This window comes from Chamaea fasciata, unplaced genomic scaffold (assembly GCF_029207755.1).
Source record: "Chamaea fasciata isolate MVZ Bird 193981 ecotype frontalis unplaced genomic scaffold, bChaFas1.0.hap1 SCAF_8, whole genome shotgun sequence".
Classification (NCBI taxonomy): Eukaryota; Metazoa; Chordata; class Aves; order Passeriformes; family Sylviidae; genus Chamaea; species Chamaea fasciata.
In genome coordinates this window covers 22,854,368-22,877,703 of record NW_027094093.1, presented here as the reverse complement: position 1 = coordinate 22,877,703, position 23,336 = coordinate 22,854,368, and the positions used below count along the sequence as shown (strand labels likewise).

Genomic DNA, 23,336 nt, shown 5'->3' with positions numbered 1-23,336 from the left:
GTATAGAACTGAGCAGGCAATACGTAAGTTTAATTCTATCAGTCATAAGCCTGAGTGGAGTGAAATGTAATGTAGTGCTAATAGTCTCAAGGTATCAGTAAGGCAAATTTATATCAGAATATGATTTTCATCATTAATAAAACAGGTAACTATTCTACCATGGAATAAATGGTTACAGGAGTCATGCAGGACTGAATTATTAACAACAGCACAGATAATTTCATTACGGTGTAACAACTGTTCTTTTCTTTTACATTCCTAATGCAGTAAAATATCTGAATAAGCCAGAATGAGCATTATTATTATTAATTAGGTTGCATAAATGAACATTAGTGGTTTAAAAAAATCAAAGATATTAAAGTCATGAATAGTAGAGAAACACTGACAAAACAGCTAAACTTTAAACATAGTATTTTCCTAGCCAAATCAATTTCTGAAAAACCTTACAAGGTAAAGGATATACCACTGAACCTTTCATGTTTTTACACAGATTATGAAAGGAAATGATCGTTAACTAATTTATATGTATTTCATGATGCATTATATTCTCTTTTGCAGCCAGCATCATATTTTATCAAGAAATTTGCTGGAAACACAGGGAAATAGTTTCAAAATATTTTTTTTAATTCATCAGTTGAACATACTTTTTAATATTATTAACTGCAAATTAGAGTGATGACAGGAACAGACCTAGAATATGTGCTCTGAAGCCTATAATGATGCATTGCACTACTTACCATTCAGGACAGACCTTTCAATTCAGAAAGTGCTGAATGCATTACCAGGCCCATTGTCCAGAACTGCAGCCAGACATATCATTTGTCTCTATTGTGGTAATAAAGAGATTCCTGGCATTCTGGTATTAAGAAACCAGAAGTAATAGATTAGTTTTACTTTACCTCTGCTACTTAATAATGAGCACATACAATAGAGCACACACTTCAGAAGACTATGAAGATAGTATCCTATTGAATGACAGACTGTCTGGTTGATTTACATGAAATACCAAGTGCTCGTATGAGAAAAGGTTAAAATTAGATTGACGAGCAAATGTGCAACCAGACTGCTGGCTGACAAATGGCAAAGTTATGCCAACGTATTACTTATTCTGGAGGCGCCCAAGAAGCAAGCAGGAGGATAGTAATTCATGTGCTAAAATATATTCACATTTAGCATAAACAAAGAGTCCTCAGGGTCCGCAACAGGAACATATTAGCTACATGTAATTTATGCCAACCAGTAAGTCAGTGGAACAATTTCCTTATTAGATATGGAATTTGAATGACTCGTATTTTCTTAAGTCAAGAGTGGGCTGCTCTACTGTCATTTAAATTATTTCAGAATAATGCTGTGATGAATGACTACATTGTTCTTCCAATAAATTGACTGTTGTGCTACATCCTCCTTCCTGCTACCAGCCACACAATGAAAATACAGATTAGTCATGTAGCTTTTCACGGTGGCTCTCGGATTATAGTCTGGCTGCTTCTTGGTCACCATAAAGAGCAGGCTAGTTCAGTAATGGTGACTCCTTTCCCTTTCTCTTTTTCTTTCAGGAAGTTCTGCTGAGATCCATGCAGCCATCCATACTAAAAATTGTTCCCTAAAAGGTGTGAAGTAAGGAAAAATTTTGGCCTGCCCAAATTAAGGCAGTTTGAGCCTTAAAATTCAGCAGTGAAGATGCATCACAAACTGACCTTTGTGCTCTGGTTATGTCTGCAGGTCTGGAAGGAAAGTTTTATGATTCTATGGGTACAAATATCAATCCATCAGAGATACGGGGCACCTCTGCAAGCATCAGCTTTAATGATTAGAAGTTGGATTTTGGTGATAATGAGTAACGATCAGTAAGATGTGCCTCAGTTTTTGTCAGTGAATGAAAAACAACATTCTGAAAGAGATGGAAACAAATTACAGATGCCTGCTACTTTTTAACTCATTTTACACTAATTAACTAATTACACAGTGAACAGCTGTTACTATATGAAGTGGACAATGCAAAACTATCTTTCTCCCTCAGTAGCCAATGGTAATTCTGCAGTTTACTCCTGCAGAATTACAGGTGGCTATAAAATGAATTTTTCAACATATGAATGTGAATTAAAAAGGAATTTACAGAGCAGACAATATGGGCTTGAACCTGCTCTTCATTGGAACAATTTTTTGATATTTTGTTAATATGAAATTTCATTAACATTAACACTAAAGCTTTAACAGACCCAAGCCCATTTGCCAACCTGTTTCCTTAGGGGAAAATGTTCTTATTTCCTTTCCAATAGCCATGACAGACAGCAAGTTAGGGGAGGGAATTAATTGTCCCCATTAGTCATCACCTTGTCAGGATGACTGGCAGTCAGTAGCCTTCAGGCTTGCATGAAAAGCTAAAGCTAGTTGAGATCTTCTTAAGTCTGGACGGGAGAGACACCTCTGGACCTGCTGCCCCTCAGTGACACCTGAAAAGCTGGTCCAGTATTTTATGCCAGGTCTTTCATATGTCTGTTAGTTCTTCTTCTTCCAAAACTCCTGTCAAGTAACAGGGGAAGGGAACAAAAGGGAATTCAAGGTTTGAACCCCATCAGGTTCTCTTTCTAGCCTCCTCCTCTTCCTGCAATACTATTGTTGCAAGTCATTGATGACCAAAGATATACAGGAACAATTTGTTACTATCTAAAATAATCCACTAGAGTGCAAACCAGCCTCTATAAAAAGAGTAGCCATTTCTGGAAAAATCTCAGCTTTAAAGTTCTGATATATTAAATGGAGTTTACCACCACAGCCTTCACAAGTAGCTGTTGGAAGCAGTTATTAAAGTAGGTATTAGGCTAGATTCAGATCTTGTGCAAACAGTTGTAGCTCCCGCGAGTACGATCATACTGACAGGCTGGTTTCAGTCCTCTAGGCAAGAGAGAGGCAAAAAAGTGAGAGACGCTAGCAGAGCATCTGCTAGTTAGATCAAAAAAAGTCTGTCTTGTTGGCAGAGCTATTGTCCTTTGGTCACACCAATCCTAATTTGAGTCCTGCTTGCAGCAGTATATAAAACCTGTGACAAACATAGTCATTCTGACATTGAGCTGGATGCCAAAAGAAGATAATCACAAGTACTTGAGACTGCAAAGAAAAGAAAATTAAAAAAAACACAACCAACCAACCAAGAAAACAAAAAACAAACAAATCAAGCCACACAGGGAAGGAAAGCTTTCAGGTCTGAATTGGAGGGGGGGGGGGGCACACAGAAATTGTGTCTTTTCCTCCCCAGCCCTCATTCAACATAGAAAAATTCCTCAAAAATTGCAAACACATGCCTGGATCAGATCTTTTTCCAGAAATTCAAGTCTGTGTCTGTGCACTGTTTAGCCTAAAGCTAGGGTGTATGCAAAACAGAGAAATACTTTATATTTCCAGACTTACAGTATTTTTATTCATGACTGTCTGTGAACTCTCCTACTTGTTCTGATTGCTCTTTGGGTCTTTTATTGTGCCTGATACAGCAATCTGGCCTGGTCCAGAAGTGAATCATCTAATTACTTTGAAGACTGACAAAATCCCTGGCAGAGATTAACAAACGCTCCTTGTAGTCCACATCTAAGAGCATGTCTGTGCAGGTCAGAGCCACTGGCCAGGCCTCAGGCACTGGTGATGAAGTGCAAGGCTATGTCCAGCAGGACCAAAGGGAACACAATAGTCTGAAATGCATTAGCAACATGATTCTCCCTGACCAAAAGGGATGCTGCAAAAAGCTTCTGAGATCCGAAGCACTAACATCCTCTGTGGGTTATGGTTAATTTTTTCATTCGATTCAAGATGAAAAGATAGAGACAAGCAGCAAAAATATCTATTTCTGTGGGCCCCTTCTCCCACTTGCCACATCTGTATTACTATTCTGGAGTGACATGTAAGAAGCCCTCTTTAGTGATCACTGACAGGTTTTCTTGAATGAAATTCACAAAAGATGAGCTGCCTTTTCTACATCACTTTAAATACAATAATTTTGGTTTGTAGTAGAGATTTTTCGTTTAGCCCCCAAGACACCAATTTACTTTCACAGCTTTATCTATTTCCTAAGAAGTTATTTGTTTGTTTTACACACTGTTTGGAATGAATGTACTTTCAATTGCCATGGCTCTTACAAAGATATGGCAATAATAAAACAGATGCTCCCAAGAATACATAAAAATAGACTGGCTTTGAATTAATGGGAAAAAGATTTTTAACTCTAGTCTGGGTTGAACCTTTGCAGGCTGCTTCACCTCTCCAGAATTCCCTTGCTGTTTGCCTCCTTTTGTGTTTATCTGTGACCTACAAGCTACTTACCGATTCTGCCTGATCTTGCATGGAACACTTGTGTTTCTGGTGACGTTGTGGTTTCTATTAGATTCTCTTTTTTTCCTCCCCCTTGCCTGCTGTGCACTGAAGGCATCCTTATCCATTTCATTACCCAAAAGAAAATCAGATTTTATTTTCCTCTAATAAAGGCAACCCTATTGTTATCTTAATGAGGACTAAAAGCACCTTAACAGAAATGTGAGCCCTTGCACTGTATTGTGCAAAGGCAGGATGAGGTTTTGCTTTTAATAACAGGTAACTATAAGCGCTCCATGATGACATGCTATGAACGGGCGTTTACCTTTTGTGATTATTTCGGCTTATCCCGATGCCCTCTGGTGGCTGCACCAGGAGCTGTTATTGAAGCTCCGGGGTGAGATCAGCAGCCGTGGGAGGATCTGCCCTCTCCGCTCCTCCGACGGCACCCACGGCCGAAGGAGGCAGCAGCGGCGAGAGCCTGAGCCCCGGCTGGCACAGAGCATCCTCCCTCGGAGCCCGGGGCTCTGCACCCCTCACTCACCTTGTAAGCCCAATTAAACAAGGGCAGTTCCAACAGTTGGCTTTGCTGATGTAGCACAACACTGCTTAGGAAATTAATTGCAGGCTCGAAGCAGGGCAGCAGCACGCACGGCAGGGCTGATCAGATGATTCCCACTAGGAAGAGATGAGCTGGGCATATGTGGACTGTGCTACACAGAATGGTATGGTTTGTCCTGAACTGTTTTTCCAGAGACAACTGGCTAGTTTAATTTACAAAATCCTTTTCAGGAGAGGAATTTCTGTAACTGCCTAATTTTCTTTTGGTTTTTAATAACTGCATTTTCAACACTGTTGTACAAAATTCACCCTAGAACAGAGGTAACACTTACTTTTCCTAGAGACACCACAGCAAAGACAGAGCTAGACCACTCTTAAATACAAACAGTTTACCTAGAAACAACTTAAACCCCAAATGTTCCCACTCTTGTGCACAAGCTTACTTCCCTACTGCTGGCTTTGTCCCATAACTTCTGTAGCTCAGGGCACAGTGACTTGCTTGAATGCACAAGTAGCAAAAGGCTCTTTGCTGTGTGAAGCCTGTGAGCTGCTGCTGAGCTGCTTCTTTCCCACTCACGTCAGAACCCTCTGCCTACTGGAAGCTGGAACGTGTTGAAGTATGGAAAGTGAGCAGAGCAGGGCTGAAGGAGGTCAGGAACTGATGGTCCATGCAGCTGCTAACTTCTGGAGCATTTCATTCTACTGAGCTGCACTGGCCTCTTAAAACTGTTTGAAATCTAGTTTCCATTCTGTTCTGGCAAAGACAGCAACACGTGGAGCTCTTTGAATACTCTTTCTTCCAACTGCATTGGAATGTTTTCCTGACTCAAGGAAGACCTGGAGTATGTCAGCCCTTACTGCAGCCCCTGTCCTGTGCCTCCCTTCCCTCTCCACAGCTCCCTGCACATGAGGGCCCAACTCTGATCCAGCCCAGCTGTGTAACCTTGCTCAGAGTGCTGGAAAAAAAGCTGTGAGAAAGTATGAAGAGATAAGAAAGGTAAAATTATAGACAGAGGTAGAGCTAGTGGGACAGGACTGCTGGGAGCTCAAGGATTTGGGAGGGAAAGCAGCAATGTGGAAAGGGTATCAAATCTAAAGGAAGAAAAGAGCAAGGCAAGTCAGGAAGCATCACGTCAGTCAGTTTCTTGGGGCAAGGCACCCATGCCTGGGGCCCTGATGGAGCTTGGCAGAAGACAGAAATGTGGCAATGTTGAGGGTCTGCTCTTGGGAGCTGCAGGGACTGACCCTTCCCCTCCCGCCCCATGTCTTCCTGGCCAGCAAAACCACTGCTGGTACCTTGCTGGGTGAGCAGACTCATGCTCAGCCCAATGGCTTGTGAAATCCTTTTTCTGTGGGTTGGTCAATAAATAACTGCTTCACGTGCCTAGTTAGGTATATTCTGTTTACAGATTATCTTTGAGTCTGGCTAAAAATACCAGAACAATTTGATGCAAAAACAAGCTGGTAACAAATGCCTGTAAATATATTTTCAGGTTTTTTGACATTCACTGGGGGAAAAAAAATAGCAGTACTTTCTCATTGGTATGAAAGTAATTCCCATCGGGAAAAGGCTGAAGCACACAAAGGAAAGCTACTTTTCTATTTGTATTTGGAAAAAGCTAAAACGATTTACCAAAACATAATATTTACTAGTAAATTTTCTCTTGGGCTTGTTTTAAAGCATTGTTTTATTTCATTACCCTTAAATGCTTCACAGACATTGCTTAAAACCATCATCCCTGTGCATGAATTTCAGGCGGTTAAAATACTTGGGAAAATTTCTACTGCAGATGACTTCTTTAAGATCAGCAGAGTGCATGTGCAGAAACCATTTTCCAAATATTATTCCCCTTGCTAACACTTACATGTGGGGCTCTGAAACAATAAAACTACTTTAAAAGCTGCCTGAGCAGGTTGACCTGAACACCTGCAGTGTGCATGCAGGAAGTCTTTAGCGTGCCACATACCTTCATTCCTTCAGTTCTCCAAAAATCCCTTTGTATTGCAGGGAAGCTGTCAAAAGAGGTCAGTTTATTCAGCTGAAGGGAGACCAACATAACACAACAGAATTCAGAACATCACTGATGTAGGTAGTGAGTGAGGGGATAGTGTTGAAAAAAGCAAGATAACTTAAACAGTTAAGGCTTGCCTGTGGAGAAGGCTGACCTTTCTTCTTGGACGTGGAAAAAACCCCAGTAGTATTTTCCTGTGATATGATTTCTTCTTTACTACAGAAGTGGGCTGCAGAGATTTCTCAGATGGTAGATGTGGTTAGAGCTGTCCTGAAAACGAAGGACTGACTCATTCCACATGCAGGCTTCTACACCCTCCCTCTGATCACTCCACTGTAAATCTTTGCTATTCTGACATCAGCTTGGCTTTTCTTAGTCACTGAAAGAAAAGTTGCCAAACAGAATAGGTTTTGTATATCCTAACCCCTATTCTGGAGAGGATTAATGGACCAAGTCTGAAAGCCAAAAGCCTCAGATTTGTTTGGGTTAATCAATGCCAGAATTTGTTGGCGGGGGAAGGATACAGATAATCTTTCACAGTTGAAAGAGTACGTCAGTGTGGCAAGTGTTTGGAAGGTAACACATGTCTTAAATGCCACCAAACAACACACTGGCTTTCACAAGAAGGCACTGCTGGACAGGATAGATTGTCTTACTCCAACACGTGGAAGTTTGCAAAAAATTTTGGAGTGGTTGACTACAGCAAAAGGACCAAGTGCAATGAAGTGTGCACAGGAGGAGTAGGAGTACAGACCCATATAAATACTGCACATAAAATGCATTTCTGATACGATGTTTCTGTGGAAAATTAGGTGGTAGAGTTTTAGTCAATCTTGATTTTGTCTGGTATGCTGGAGGTACCATGGCATAAATTAAAGCTAGAAGGGGAGAGCAAAACAGCACTGACTTTTTTTTTTTCCCCATGAAAAGTTAACACAGAGTACCAGCAAAGTGTTAGACTACTCTGACTTATTCTGTTCCAATATATGCAGTCATTAGCAAGGCTCAGTGGCTCAACAGTACTTGGCTATACTGCCTGCTAATGCATGGCTTGCACTTGTCTTGCACCTACCCAGAGTAGTTAATTTAGAACACAGAGAAAGATAAAATAATTATGTTCATTGCCCAAAGAAAGGCTATTTTGTAATCACTAACAACAACAAAAAAAACAGGGTTGGTGCATGATCTTGCACAAAACATTTATACTGGTACACAATCATCTTACATGAATCTGATACTTACCCACATTTGTTAACAGGTAAAAAAATTATTAACAGCAGGTTTGCAAGTAGGGTTCAAAACAGGTTGTATGCAAGAGGATGGAGTCAATGTTTGAACAAACTAGTTGGTAATGAGTTTTATTATATACAATAAAAGTATATTACATAAAGACATTGTATTACTATATATTGCCTGATAGGAATGATATGCACAACCTTATTAGATCAGGCAAAAGACACTAACCTGAAAATAGCATTCATGCTTATCAAATATACTAAGATAGCTAAGTTATCATAGGGATAATTAGAAAAGCAAATAGAGCAAAAAACATTCCCAGCCTATATTATTCTGAGTCTATTGACATAGAGCTTTTGTGAGGAGTATTCATACCTAATTTTAAAAAGAATGCTTATTAATCTGAGATTAATTCAGTATGGCAATGAACATGAATAATATAACAAAACCTTTAAACTTTTCTGTATTCATCTTCCCATGCATTGCATTTGGGACAGGCAACACACTGGGCCAATATTTAAATGACCCCCCAAATGGTTAAATGTTTTGTTTTTTTTTTAGTTACAGGACTTGAGTGTTCAGTAGCACAGTGATGGGGTTTTTTTCTCTCCATTAATCACAGAATATGCTGATTTGGAAGGGACCCACAAGGATCATCAACTCCCTGCCCTGTACAGTACCATTCCCAAGAGTCACACCATGTGCCCAAGAGCATTGTCCAAACACTTCCTGAACTCTTGTCAGGCTGGTGCTGTGGCCACTTCCAAGGGAGCCTGTTCCTCTGGGTGAAGAACCTTTTTCTAATATCCAACCTAAACCTCCCCTGAGACAACTTTAGGCCATTCCCTTGGGTCAATTAGCGCTATCATTGTTGAGGATCTCTTCATTGCATAAGCAACCGTAAATCAAGTTGCCCGTTCTCCAGGTGGGTTCCTTTGCCAGCTCCACTCAAAGCTCAGGTTGTGCACTACCAGCAGCATGCGCCTACCTGTCATCCCCAGCAGGCTGCTTGGCCTGCCATGGCACTGCCAGAGCCCTTGGGATCCCTCAAAGCCAGCTGTGCAATGGAAAGAATTGTCTCCTAGGCTGGAGAGGGCTCTCCAGAGCAGCACAGCCTGGGGTTAGCGAGCCTCCCCTTTGCCTATCCAGCTTCCAGAGCAATGAGCAGGAGCCAGCACCCAGCCCTGCTCTGTGCTGCTGGGTGCAACCTGGGGTGCCCAGGGCTAGGCCAGAGCCCCTCTCCTGCCACACACATCGATCCAAAGCCATGTCAAGGCACAGAGATGGTAAAGCATTTGCCTGAGGAGACACAATGGTTCAACTTTTCCCTTCTTGCTCTCCCAAGCCATACTTTGGTCAGAGCAGTCCTCTACCTGATAACACACCACCAGAAGTACTGATCCTACCAAAAGGACAGTAAAATCAGTGATTACCTTTAAAGAAGTACAGGGCTTAAAGATGGCAGCTGGAAGACCAACACTGGGGATCTCTTTGAATCCCAGTGAGGTATCACCTCTGCTCTCCAGAACTGGGCATTCCAGCCAACACCAGCATGTGGGAAGACAAACGCATTTGAAGGCAGAGATCCTGTCCCGTGAGCTACCAAAGTGACCTTCCACCTCCAACCTTACCTCAGGAAAATGGCCTTTACAGCCACAGCACGCAAGCCTGGTTACACACAACTCCCCGTGTGGGCTGACACACAGCAGAACGGAGTTCCTGCATCCAAACCAGACATCTGATCGTATATTTTTCATGTATCTTCTGTTCTGTTTGAAAGAATTAGTGACTTTGTGGTGGGGTGTGAAAGAGTTAAAATTTGGTTTTGATGAAAGAGCAGAAAAAACCCCAGGCCGTCAAGCAGAAAGCAATTCCAAACATTTCAAAATAAATGCAGAAGTTTTACCATAACCTGTTTGGGTTTTCCCCCAATAAGGGAAGGTCTGAAGGAAAAAGACAATGCATTTTTGTTTTTTTGGATCTTTTTTATTCAAAAGTTTTCAAAGAAATAAAACAGAAAAAGCTAACAATCTAATCAAATTTACAGTTCAAAAATGTCTTTTGGCGTTTAACAACAAGTCCTAGGAAACAAAACTACAGAGTTATCTTGAACCGGACAAATAAGTTACCACTGGCAAGTTTGTGGCACTAGTAAAACAAAAATAAAAAATTAACTCTCTTGATCATATAGATATCTCTATGAAAATCTTTTTTTTTTTTCAATCTGTACAAAAGGTCTTTCTTCATAAATTAATTTTTTATAATTTAATGGCTGTCTACTATGTGATGTTTAAGTAACTGATTATTTCTTTATGTACAGAGGTTAAATTTCCCAAATCTTACCCAGACAATGAGTATGGCACTTAGTTCAGACATTTCTGGCAGCAACTCTTCCCTCCCTCTAACACAGCTATCATACTGCAGTTTTTAATTAACGCAAAAATAGCAAGTAGTGAGAGATCCAGGTTTGGAAAGTTACCAAATACAGGCAAGGTGCTGCAGGAAGTCTGGACTTTACAAAGCAGTAATATTCCAGGGAGCATAGAACCAATAATACCACAACTTTTTAAAAAAAGAAAAAACAAAAACACATCTTTTATGACTATGCATTTCACTAGAATCTACACTTCTCAGAGCAGCAATTTACTTTTGAAACTATGAAATGTCACCGACATCTATACTCCAATACTCACACAAAATTTAAAAACTAAAAAATACTTGAAAGAAACAACTGCTTAGCCCTAGCTCCCGAGCTAGGATGATTTGGTCTGTGGAAACAGGGAGGGCCAGCAACCTGTCCCAATACAAAAGGAAATAAACTTTGAGGTAGATAACTGATCATATACAGCTGACCAGAGAAGTACACAGTTTTGGAAGACAACTTAATTTATCATTCAATTTAAAACATATGCAATTGTAATAAAAAGCTTTAGTAGCAGTGAATTATCTAATATGTGAAGTACAAATAACTGTGGATTTATGAATCAGGAATTTCATAGTTTCAAAATTGGTTTTCTTTACACTTAACACTTGTAGTGATGATGTAAAGTGTGGCACTGCTTGGATCCAAGTCTTCCTTCATGCTTTTGTGTCCATACATCAATTAAAATTATAAAACCTAAATGCAAATGTACAAAAAAGGCACATTCTCTTAACCGCAAACTGGTCCGGCAAAAATAAAGAGTACAGAAGACGCAATGCTGAGACAAATCAGAATTATTGGTTACTGGCTCTTTGTTCTTTGGTAAAGTTACCTTTTAAAAGTGCCAAGTCTTTTTATTTTTATTTACCTACTATAGAGAGCTAGTACCCAATCAATTATGCTTCTACTTCAATCTCAGCATATGTTTGAAAATGAGTCCTTTAGCTTTTGCCATTTTTGCTGTAATAGCAACTTTTTTGTTTGCTAAGTCTCAGCACAATCCTCATCCTAAAGCACTATCATTAGTATAAAGGAAGGACAAAAACATTCGGTGATATCTCCACCCCAAACTCCCTACTCTACCTATGCTAAAACTAGAACATCAAGTTAGTTTCTGAAAAAAGGCAAAAAAAGATTTTACATTGCATCATACAGCAGAGTTCCTAAATCATTCAAACTACCAGAGGGAACTATTGGCATATGGCCTTACAAACAATTTATACTATTAAAATTTCCCCAGTCAGAAAATGTGTTTCACACAAAACATTTTTTCCCCTCTTGCATTTCACTACCTTACATATTAAGTGAAAAAATCATTAAAAACACTTACTACACATTAAAAAAGCCAAATTTTCAGCAATTTTTATTGACTACCTTTAAAAGCCCTATGCTGCTGTTTTACAAGGCATAATAGACCAGCTCATTTGGTCAAAGCATTCTACACCATTAGTTTGGACTACTTACTGAAACAGCTACAGCATTGAAAGATTTAAGGCAAATTGGAATTCATAGAAAAGGATAAGACACTTCACACTACATTAAAAGAAAAACAGAAAGCTAAGAGACCAGACACTATAACTGCAACACTGCACTAAAGCAACACTCACACACTGCAAGCACAGAACATCATCTTAGATGTTTTACTATTTTAAACTTCAGAAAATCCATTTCATACAAAAAAAAAAAAAAGATAAAAGAAACAAACAAAATAAAAATAAACCAAAACACAAATTCTGTCATGCACGTGAATAAGTCTTCGTGGTCTTCTGTGCATACCCAGAAATTTGAAGGTTTTTTTTTTTTGCGTCATAACACTTGATAAAAACTTTTTTTTTACTAAAATAAACCTGTTCATGGGAACAGCTACTAGATGAATTTAAGGTTTTTCTTATGCACCTTATAGAACTTATAGCAAAAATAGTTTTAGTTGATTTCATTATAAATAACATTTTCAAGAACCTGTGCAAAACTGTCAATAATTCCTAAAGCACAATTGATCAGTAAAATCCATGATTGTTTCAGCCTTTGCACCCTTCTCCAGGCCAGGTCAACACTGGACATCTGTAACACAGAAAGGTCAGAGCTAGAGCAGAGTTACAATCACACACTATTTTTTCTAATGTAGCTGTCCACAAAACTAACTAATTTCCTATTTCAGACAGCTGTGAGAAGACTAAATGAATCTGAGTATAAACCTGGGAAGTAACACAGGCTGCACTGCAGGTGCTCAGCGCTTCCCAGGATAAAGCTCTCCACCAGGACAGAGCCTGCACTGCATTTCCCCCTCTCTCTCTACCAACTGCTCAGCACACAGAGCTCCCACGGGGGAACTGTTACGCTGCACTCAAAGCTCTTCCCTTCTTTGTTGTTGCTCCTTTTAATGGACCAAAAGTGGTTGAATGTGCTACTCCTGTGGCATCTCCAAGGCTTTTGATCTCTGGAAAAGGAGTAATAACTTTCTTTTGGTGCAGCCTCAAGGAGGCTATGTACAACAGCTAAAACAGACACAGCTACTGTGCCTCCTTGATGGTAATACTGAACAGCAAGTCAGGGCTCATCAAATCTGAAGGCAGACTTTTCAATGTAGTGGCTTATACTGCCACACTGATTTAAAAAAAAAATACCCAGCTAATGACAAGAAAGTTTAGACAATTTTTTAATTTTTCAAAGCAAGGCAAAGTTTGGTATTTTAAGGCTTGTACATTTGTAGGTGCATATAAAACAGGTTTGGGGGGGTTTTTTAAGTCCCTTTGACTATTTTTCACATAGGAGCAACTTTTTGAAAAGAAGCTATAAAGTTATTAAATGTAGCTGCCAGAGGAAAGACACTGTGTATTTCTGATTGACTGCATCCACCCATGCAAATGTGCTAGTTGTAATTTACCCCTTGAATTATGGAAATATGGATACTGACTTTAAATAGGACATTCCCAAAAGTGCTGCATGTGCATTTAGAAAGAAGTTTCAGTTTGACAACAGTGACAAAGCCACGACAATCAAGAGACTGCAGTGTTCCCTGTATTTAGGGCACAAAATAACTGTTGATTCCCTCCCCTTCACCTGTCTGAAAGACGACAAGTACCAGCATGTTCCAGGGACAGAAATACCAAATGCCATGCACTGAGGCTGAAATCAGCTGGGTAATATTAACCTTCCCCACGTGCCCACTGCTACAGCCTCTGCTGACACAGATTTCACTTGCTCCTACTGCATATAAATACAGGTAACAGTGCTTCTCTAAAGAATAAAATAAGTGGATAACTGACTTACAGCAAACACACAGAACTGCTCACAGAGCTTGCATTTCTACACAGAGTCATCAATATAAAACATGTCTCAGATGGCAACAACAACTCATCCTTCCAAGAGACTTAAGGCTGCTCCTCCTGCCTGGCCTCAGTCTACAGGGAAAGATACTGACAGGCTGGGAGACAGAGGCAGGATGGGGATGTGACATGCAGGATTACGCTTTGCTGGCTACCACAGATCTCTATTGGTAAGGAGGTTTTACATGCCCACAGGGAAGGCTTAAGGCAAAACAACTAATTCCTTGAAAAGTGGTTAACACCAGGCAACAGCCTTGGCATGGGAAACGTGCAGGAGTCATGATTTTAACAGGAGGAGATGGATAAGGAGAAGAGCCTGTGGCTTTGCTTTCTGCCTGCCCTGGAAGCAAATCAAGGATGTGGGCTTCCTCTAGATGCCAGCATTTGGCCCAACTACAGGAATAACACAGGTCATATGCTGTGCTACGCAGGCTCTGCCATCTGTTGAATTTTTCAAGTTTCCCCATTGGTTTGTTTCTATCTTTCCATATAAGAAGCTGTTATGCCAATAATGGGGATGAGAGCACTGTTGTCAAACAGGAGCGGTGACCTGAAGGATCAAAGCTAATGCCAAAATGTGTGTTTTGTTGGATCAATACATTTTAGAGAGATATCACACAATGGTAGCACATAACTGATTTTGATTTTTCAGTATCAAATAAATGCCACAAGGGCTGTAGAAAAACCTTTCTAACATGGCCTCCAGCACATGATTGCAGATGAATGGAATTTTTTGGTGTGAGGTCTTAGAAAATGTGATGTAAAAAATTATGTAGCCAAGTTGCCTGGCTTACAAAGCAGTAAAAAAACAAACAAACAAACAACAACAACAACAACAAAAACGAGTTAAGGAAGAACTAAATTCCAGAACTTTAAAACATGGATCATGGAAAAGGGAACAGTTAGTGCAAGTAACATTTTCAGGATGGAAATGTACAGAAAGCAAAACAATTTTGTATGAAGTAAGTTCAGGTAAAGCTAATGATTTGCTAGTAAAAAAGGCCATGCAAGCAGAACCAGAGGAATCCTGGAGCAGGAAAGTAAAACTCTGGAATTAGAGCCAAATGAGGACATGGATTAAAAACTAATTGACAAAATTCTGGACCAAACTGCTTTTTCGTGGAAAAAAGGGAAGTCTTCAGGAGAAAAGGTCAGCAAGGATTTCTACAAGACTGCCTCCCTGCTCGTGGTCTGTAAAGTCAGCCACAAAGCTGCTTCTAATCTTACATGTACCACAAAACTAGAGCATGATATGTCTATCAGTACAGTTCCCTTTAGCATTTTGATTCTTGTATTTTTGCATTAATTCACTGTTGTTCTGTATACAGCATGCTGTTAAAATGAACAAATTAAAATCAACATAATCCAGTTACGGAATAGAGAAATTATTAAAACAGTATTACTTAGAATTCATTTATTCACTTCTGGATCCCATGTTTCCTTCCCTGGCTTTTGACTCCGGCCAAGTTCAAATCAGCTTCACTGTCCACAGATATTATCATCAGTATTATTTATATGACCAAAAAAAAAGTTCAATACAGAGTACTGTAAATTATGAAATAAAGCATCTTTGAATTCACATCTTTCATGAGACAGGATGAGCCCCTACCTCACAGTTACTTATTTTGCTGATACGTATATGGAGAATGGTCACTGGATGTCTCTACTGTAACCTGTTGCTGACCACTGGCTTCCTGCAAATAAAAAGGAAGGCAAGCCATGAGACACAAAATCAAGCAGCATTACCTGCAATCAGTACTTCCACTTGACTCATACCAATAACAGTCTTCAAATCTAAATTTTTTTTTCACATTTCTCAAGTGAGGTATTCCAATCTGAGGTGTTAACTTTACCATGATTAACATTTCAGCAAACAGAGGAATTAAATGATCGTGCAAACTCTGTATTTCCTCAGATGCTTTGATGATAATGAAAAAAAGAAAAAACCTCAAACTTTTGACATTATAGAAAAAAATAAAGAAAACAAATCACTGCTAGAATATTTTCTATTTGTAGATGAAAAAGAGCATTCTGTCCCTCTCCTTTTGAAGGGGAGGGAGAAGAATGCGATCTAGTTACCACACAAACACTATGAGTACTGTGATGGGATTGGTACTAGGCAACACAAAGAATTGTAGATGGGACTTTGCACCAGGCTCCCCAGAAACCAGGCAATTAATTCAGCTGAGAGTGCTCTGGCAGACAGAGCAATCAGGTAATTACCAAAAGAACTTCTCTGATCCACATGGGCAGATGCACCAAAATGAATCAAACGAATTCTGGAGTTTCTGGATAAACAGACTTTAAAATGAAGTGGTTTTTTCTTACAGGCTCTGAAGAGACTGTCTGGCACTCATTTTGAATACATGAGCTGCAGCATGCCTTGTCTAGCTCCTCTGTTAAAGAAGTACTGACCTATGGAAGAGTGTAAGGTGAGCTAAAGTAGTAGATAAATTATTTAGTTTACTTATGCTCTCCAACAAAAGCAATAAATTCCTCTTTGATGGAGAGATTTATTAGACAAACATGCACAGTATCCTGAGATGATACTGGATTCTTTGAAAAAAGGTACAATCAAGGTCTGCTGGCAGATAATTCTGTACACAGGTAAACTAAGTGAAAGATCAAAACTACAATACACTCCCTGGCTTGCTACTATTGAAGTTACATTTGACAAAATACAGGGTTTTCCTGAGCTATGCTCACAGAGAAGATTGCTCTGAGTACTGTACTGCCATAAGTACAGGTAATTCCTTGTTGTAATACTGGCTACATTAGTTGAGAATAATGACATTTTATAGTTTTAATGTATGTGGCATTCCCAGTAAAGTCACAGTTACAATATTTGCTTTTGAGCACTAATTTTCCCTGAGGAAAAAAAACCCATATTCATATTTCTTATCTCTGGTCTTTTTTAAAATATACTGACCTCAACAGGAACCGCTGCTGTCTGGACATGTGTGTACTGGGGGATGTAGGCTCCTTGCATAGCTGTTGTGGCTGGCATGTACTAGAAAGACAGAATTCATTACATTGAGTTAAAGCCCAATAGAAGTGTAAAAGTATTCAAAATACCTGTCATAGTATTGTTTAACACATATTGACTGTTCCCCTAAAGCAGTATACATGAGAGGAAGACTTTTGTGTCTGAAATCAATAGGCTTCCCAGGAAAGTCATGTATCTATTTTGAGAAAATTCAAATTTAGACTTCAAAGACTATGTAAATGACTCTTCCTTCTCTGTTAACCTCAGTCATCATATTTTCTTTTTTTAAAACCCAGTCTGGTCAGAAAAGAAGGGTCTTGCAGTTTAGAAGCAAGTCTGTATCTCTTCTGATTTAACTTCTTGTTCCACTCTTAAAGATATTAGAGTTGCAGAAAGGAGTATAAAGAATAAAACTATTTTTTACTGTTAGGATGCAACTCTGAAGTTACTTCCTGGATTCCTTTCATTTGCTGTGGTCTATTTTTATTTACTAATTTCCAATTCCTGGTCAGTTAACAGAGTGAAAAAAAGCTGCTGGATATAATTCTAAAATGAAGACAGTTTCTAATAATTTACTAGACATAAGATGACTTAGAGATTACTTTTACTACGTGCAAGCTGCACAGGGATACTGTGATCTACACGCAGTATTTTCTACTTGGGTAAGTTCTATTTTGTTTCAAATTGCTACATACTGTTCCAGTACTGCCTAGTGAAAGATGACTCATCTGCTGTGTCAGAGGGCTTATCATTGATGCAGGCTGTAGTGACATGGTGTGGTCCATGGAGGGAGTCAGAACAGCACCCTGTTAAAACAGAGAAACAAAGAAATGGTTGCAGCACTCAGATTTAATTTAATTTTTGATTTGCGAGTCTAAGTATGGACAGTTCTACTGAGGGGATGTACCACAAGAACTCTCCTTAATCCCAGGCACTGACTCAAAAAGCAAATCTGGGGCATTCCGAGTATTTTACTTGAGCATCTGTAGATGGTCAAGGTGGAAGACCTGCTTTGACTTCCCGTTGTACATCCAACTGATGTGCAATACCCTTGTGAGACCTGCTGAACATGCTTTGCAAAATATGAGTTTAACCAGATGCTGACTTGAAAGCAAAAATTTGCACGTTACCTGGTACAGATTCACTTAGCTTAAGCTTTGGAATTTTAACGCTTTAGGAAGAAACTTCTACCTCATCTTTAGGAACGGTGGCTTTGGTGGAGGAACATTTGTGTTCCTACCCATCACACGCGATGTTCACACACGAGACAGCTGCCCTACTTAGTGGCTGCTTTCATGAGCACACACATTTCAGAAGAGTGACTTAGCAATGCTGATTCTTTGTGTCAATACCAGCTACTCTTGATGACATTTCTATTGCTTCTGTATAATTTTGTTAAGTTCATTAAAATTATACTCTAAACTTTTAAACACTTTAGACTGCTAAATATGGTGGGCACACTCATAAATGTTTTCAGAGTTAACTGAAATGGAAGATTATCAAGAAATTTCATTCTACCAATCATGTTCCACAAAACCACATTTCTAAATACTTTGTATGACTTATGCTTGCAGAAGGTGTTGATTAAAATTAATGGAGGCTCAAAGCTAACAAATAATTGCAGTGTACTGAAAGAAAGTATTTTGAATCAATAACTAATCCTTAAAAAGAAAAAAAAAGAAGAAAAAAAAAAAGAAGTATAGAATATACTTGGAAAAACTACCACGTGATCAGTGTAGATGAAATGAGTCACAGGCACATCAAACACTGAAAGAATTTCCTGTCTGTAGACTGCAGGCTTCTCTGAAAAGCAAATGAGCAAGACAGCACCCGTCTTTGCACAGCCCAAAACTGAACATCAGTCTAGAATCTAGGTATTTATCTTCAACTGTGAAATCTCATCTGGTGTATCTGTGAAATGAATATACCTAAACTGATACACCATTATAACATACCAACTCTTGTCTTTCACAGCATTATTTGCAGGATGTTGTTTTATGAAAATCTGTGTTGATAGAGAAGGAAGTTAAAACCTGCTCTGTGTATGTGTATTTAACATCAAAAACCCACAAATACAACAACAGTTAAGTGTGTGAGAGGGTGTACTGGTTCAATATCACCTTCTCTGCATGCCCAAGAAGAAAATGTTCTGCCAAAAAGATATACATTCTATGATCTTCATGGAGAGCCAAATTAAAGTCAAGACAATATCCTTTCTATATCTGGAAACAGACCAGTTTGTTAACTATGGGAGAGCATGTATTAAAGTGCCTGTTATTATTAGTAATGCTCATCTCAAGAAACCCAGTAAGTCTCAGATGTAATGGTACTTAATTGGCAAATGACATAGACAAGAAGCAAAATATCATGGGCGAGTAGAGATTAGAATGCCTGACAGTCTGGTACAGATGCCACAGCTAAAAGTGTAAGGAGACCGGCATTAGTCATGAGTGGTGAGGCCAGAACAAGCTATGCAGGTTTTCTCAAGTGAGTGCCCATAATGTCATTCATATCATTACATCCATCTGTCTTTCACAAATTATCCAGTCTGAACTATTGCAGACCTTTTCTAAAACACTGTGTCTCCAATTTCAGCTCCTGAAAGGTAGACAGTATGTAAAATATTTGGTATTTGAAAAGTGCCTTCCATAGTAAAATAAAACAAAACAAAACCAAAAAACCCAACACCACTAAGTTTCCTCTTGGAAATTTTCTCTAATGGTCCTCATCACACTGATAGTCTGAAGGTAGCTTTTTTTTTCCTACTAAAATGAGGCCCCAGTTCAGGTTACTGTCTTTGTTTCGCTTTTAATTTTGATCCATGGAAGTAATTGGGCAGGGGATTAACATACATCCTGTTGTTTAAAGTATGTAAATTGTTTATATAATAGATAAACACAACAATGGAGAAGCATAAAAACTTACTGGGTGCTGCATTATATATGGTTGAGGCTGCATCCAAGAAGGACTCTGAACCTAGAACAAAATTGGCATTTTATTTTTCATTTTACACATTCTTGGAATACTCCAACTTAGATACAGTAATAACTCGAATCATGTTAACATGCCTCCTCCCTTATTTATTGACTTTTTAATCCAATTTAATCCAATGTTGTTCCTTCTCTGGAACATTGATTTCTATGAAAAATGTATACATTGTAACCTGTAAATCAGAGAAAAGATTTGGAGACCATACACCTTTCAGAACAAAAGACAATTGTTTTAGTGCAGGTTTCAGAAACTTTATCAAGTACAGTGAAAGGAGTCAAATAGATGAATGGCAGATTTCTGCTGTGTTGAAAAAGAAAGCTCCTTCTGTCTCAGGAATTCCTTTGTAGAAAAGTAATTGGGATCTCAGAAGGTATAGCACCATTTGCCTTCTAGTGTGATCTGAATAAAATAAATTATTGTATTTTCACAACTGAAGAAAAAAGTCAGGAATTCTGCTGTAATTTTATTCCAGGAAAAAGGAGAAGATTTAGGAAAACTGCTCTTCTCTGAGACATTGTGGTGTGCTATTCCCAAAGCACAGGAAGAGGAGGAGGTTCTGATGAGAGTCCCTGCTCTTGCAACAAGCACATTTTCTCTCCAAAATCAGTGACTGCCCAAATACTTAAATTGCAGTAGAATGCCTAACTTCGCACAACAAAGTGAATTATAAAACAGGAAACTATCAGGTTATATTGTTATCCTGGTTAAAAAGAGCTGGCTGCAACAGATCTTTGAAAAAGAGTGCAGCAAGAAATACTAAGGGTAAGGACAAAAATGTTTGCTCCCCACCTGCTGTAGGGGTGCAGGGTAAGGCAGGAATCTGACCTGCACCACACACAGAGCAGGCTCACCACTGCTGCTGGACATTTAAAGCCTTTTAAATACCTCTACCATCATTCCAAGAGTCCTGTGAATAGGAGAGGTAAAAAATGCCTCGAATAAATTGAGGTGAGGTATTTTCTGGAAGATGGAAGTATTTCTTGCCTTCTTTTGATACTTACTTTTAAACCAGAGTTGTGTTGTTTCGGTTTTGTTTTTTTTTTTTTTCTTTTTCAGTCAGGAAAAGAGCAAACAGGAGTTCAAAAATGGAATGGAAAAGACTAGAACACTCCCTTTCCTCAGGCAAAATCTTAATGGCAAAAATACCGGTACAGCCTGACTAAAGCTTTGGCTAATCTCACACTATGATAGTAACTGGCTCAGTGCAGTCATTTGGGTGTACAGGGGTTGCAGAAACAAACACCAGCCAAAACTTTATTAAATTTGTTTACCTGAATAAGAATAAATCTAGGAGCAGGTTATACCATGCCTCAAAGGAAAAAAACCAACAAAAACTGTGCTTGTGTGATTCAAGCTGTGCTTGTCCTGTTGTGTGGAAGACAAAGCTGCAGGTTTCAGTGAGAAGGGATCAGTAATGAAGATGTGACTAATACTCAGATTGTGAAACTCTTCTGGCCAAGAACCTCCTTCCTCTCCAACACAGAATACTTCAATTTAATTTTCAATTCCAATTACTGTGTCACTTCAAGCATAATGATATTAATAACTCCATCCACAATAATTAAAGCTCCATGCCATTTATATTGAAATACTGGTAACTACATTTCTGGAAACATAATGGATTGTGGTCTGCCTATCTCAGTAAGCCCAAAAAATAGTACTGTATTGCTAAGTAGTATGTTTCCATGCCAACATCCAATTTTTACTTGGATTTTGAATATCAGAGAGTCTTATATTGATAAATAATTTATATTTTAATAAAGAATAGCAGTTAATTTTACTGAAATATTTTTCTGGGTAAGAACTTACTGTAATTTCTGAGGTAATGCAGTACCAAGCAGAATGATTCAGTATACTGAAAAATACAGTCTCGCACTGTCTGCCGAGAGCAAACATTGTGTTGCATAAGTCACCTCAGAAATTAATATAAAAATAATCCAGCTGCCCTTCACACCAGAGAACACTGCTTTAACTCCTACACAACACTTTGCTCATGGAAGACAGCATTAGATTTCCAGACTAACATTAGCCAATTCTTCCTCAATCTCCTCACTTGGAATTGAAGGCTAGATGGAAATTTCTGCAAGAGACAGAGGATGCAATGGCCCACAGTGCCTCTCAGCCTTCTACCTCCCCTTTACAGACCCTTCCATGTTCATTCACACACACAGCACATTAGAAAGCCCAGCATGTCTCTTTCAAGAGAAAGCAAATAGCCTCTTTTCCTTCCCCTCACACCTAGAGGTAAAAAATTTCTAAATTTAATTAGTTTGGGTTATTTATGACCTGAATTACTGCTGTTTATTCCGTCTATGTCTTAAACAGTAAAATGCCAAAATAGCTCATAATTTAGCATACACTGGCATAATTGGCATGTCCCAAGTAGTAATTACAGAGCACACACATCTGAGACTGCCATAGGAGTTGTATTTAAAGCAAGTTGTTTGTAAACTGAAATGTACAATGCCCTAAAATTGAGGATTCCTAAGAGATCTGTATCAAAGTGCTAAAACTGTTTCATGTAATTTCCCGATGTCTTGAATTGTATATCAATATCCCTCGTGAGGACTCAAGATGGCACCTATCAAAATCCCTCTTCAGAAAGCTTTGGACCAAAAATGTCCACAATTTATGCTTAATTTATTGTTCAAAATAAAGTAACCCCTGGTTTAGAAATACTGTCCTAGGCTATTAAATGCTTTATTCCTAATTTAAAAACACTGAATTTGACTGCTAAAGTAATTTGAACTCTGAGCTCTTTTTTTCAAATTTCCTTCTCTGATGTCAAGATTGTTTCTGTAGCTTTCTTAGTACAACTACATAAGCTATTATTGTTGGGCTTTCTGAGAAAAAAACAGAGAAAAGCTCAAAATGCATGGAAAAACATCTTTACAAATGAATTTAATTAAACCAAGAAGGTTTTAAATAAAGAATAATTACTTCAGATATACTGGTGACATTAAAAAATTTGACTGAGAGAAAATGAAAAATCTCCTGTGCAATGCAGCAGTGGCTACAAATCCGTCAACCATCAGCACAAGTTGGAGACTTGTTTGGCAAGACATCGGGATCTCATTAAATTGCTGTGCTTCCTGAAACACACACTCAGGTTTTCAAGCTGTCACTTTCATGCTGTACAGCACAAAGAGGCCACTTCATTAAAATGAAGCATTATTGGAGGCCTCATAAAACCAGATGTAACAATGGATAAATAAACTCCAATGAACCATTTCAGCAGCCAAGTTCTAAATACAAACCTGGTATGTAGAAACCGGAGAAGCAATATATGGCGTAATAGATGTCTGAGTGATCATTCTGTTTGCTGTAATACTGTAGGGTGATGGATAAAATCTAGAAAATGCAGAAATATTTATTAAATGCTAGTTCTGTGCATCTTTCATAATGCAAACATTTTTTTTTTCTTAGTGTGGTATTACTCAACCTACCCATTTTGTAAAGCAGCTGTGGTTGGATCATATGTGAGTGTCATTCCAGCCTTAAAA

The 23,336-nt window shown here is 38.8% G+C and overlaps 1 protein-coding gene across 7 annotated transcripts in view; it reads right to left on the bottom strand.

The window, feature by feature from the left end:
* Positions 1 to 11,866: 11,866 nt before the first annotated feature.
* Positions 11,867 to 23,336, bottom strand: part of RBMS1 (RNA binding motif single stranded interacting protein 1) — a 140,216-nt gene continuing 128,746 nt past the window's right edge. For 6 of the 7 annotated variants that reach the window (XM_066190070.1, XM_066190072.1, XM_066190073.1 and 3 more), the window contains 7 exons: positions 23,280 to 23,329; positions 23,091 to 23,184; positions 19,768 to 19,818; positions 17,538 to 17,648; positions 16,786 to 16,866; positions 15,466 to 15,550; positions 11,867 to 12,591 (listed from right to left, as the gene is read on the bottom strand). In XM_066190070.1, coding sequence (XP_066046167.1) covers positions 15,473 to 15,550; positions 16,786 to 16,866; positions 17,538 to 17,648; positions 19,768 to 19,818; positions 23,091 to 23,184; positions 23,280 to 23,329 — 465 coding nt within the window. In that variant the 3' untranslated portion in view covers positions 11,867 to 12,591; positions 15,466 to 15,472. Of the gene's footprint in view, positions 12,614 to 15,465; positions 15,551 to 16,785; positions 16,867 to 17,537; positions 17,649 to 19,767; positions 19,819 to 23,090; positions 23,185 to 23,279; positions 23,330 to 23,336 lie in introns of all 7 variants that reach the window. The other variant, XM_066190071.1, reaches the window with a different exon arrangement.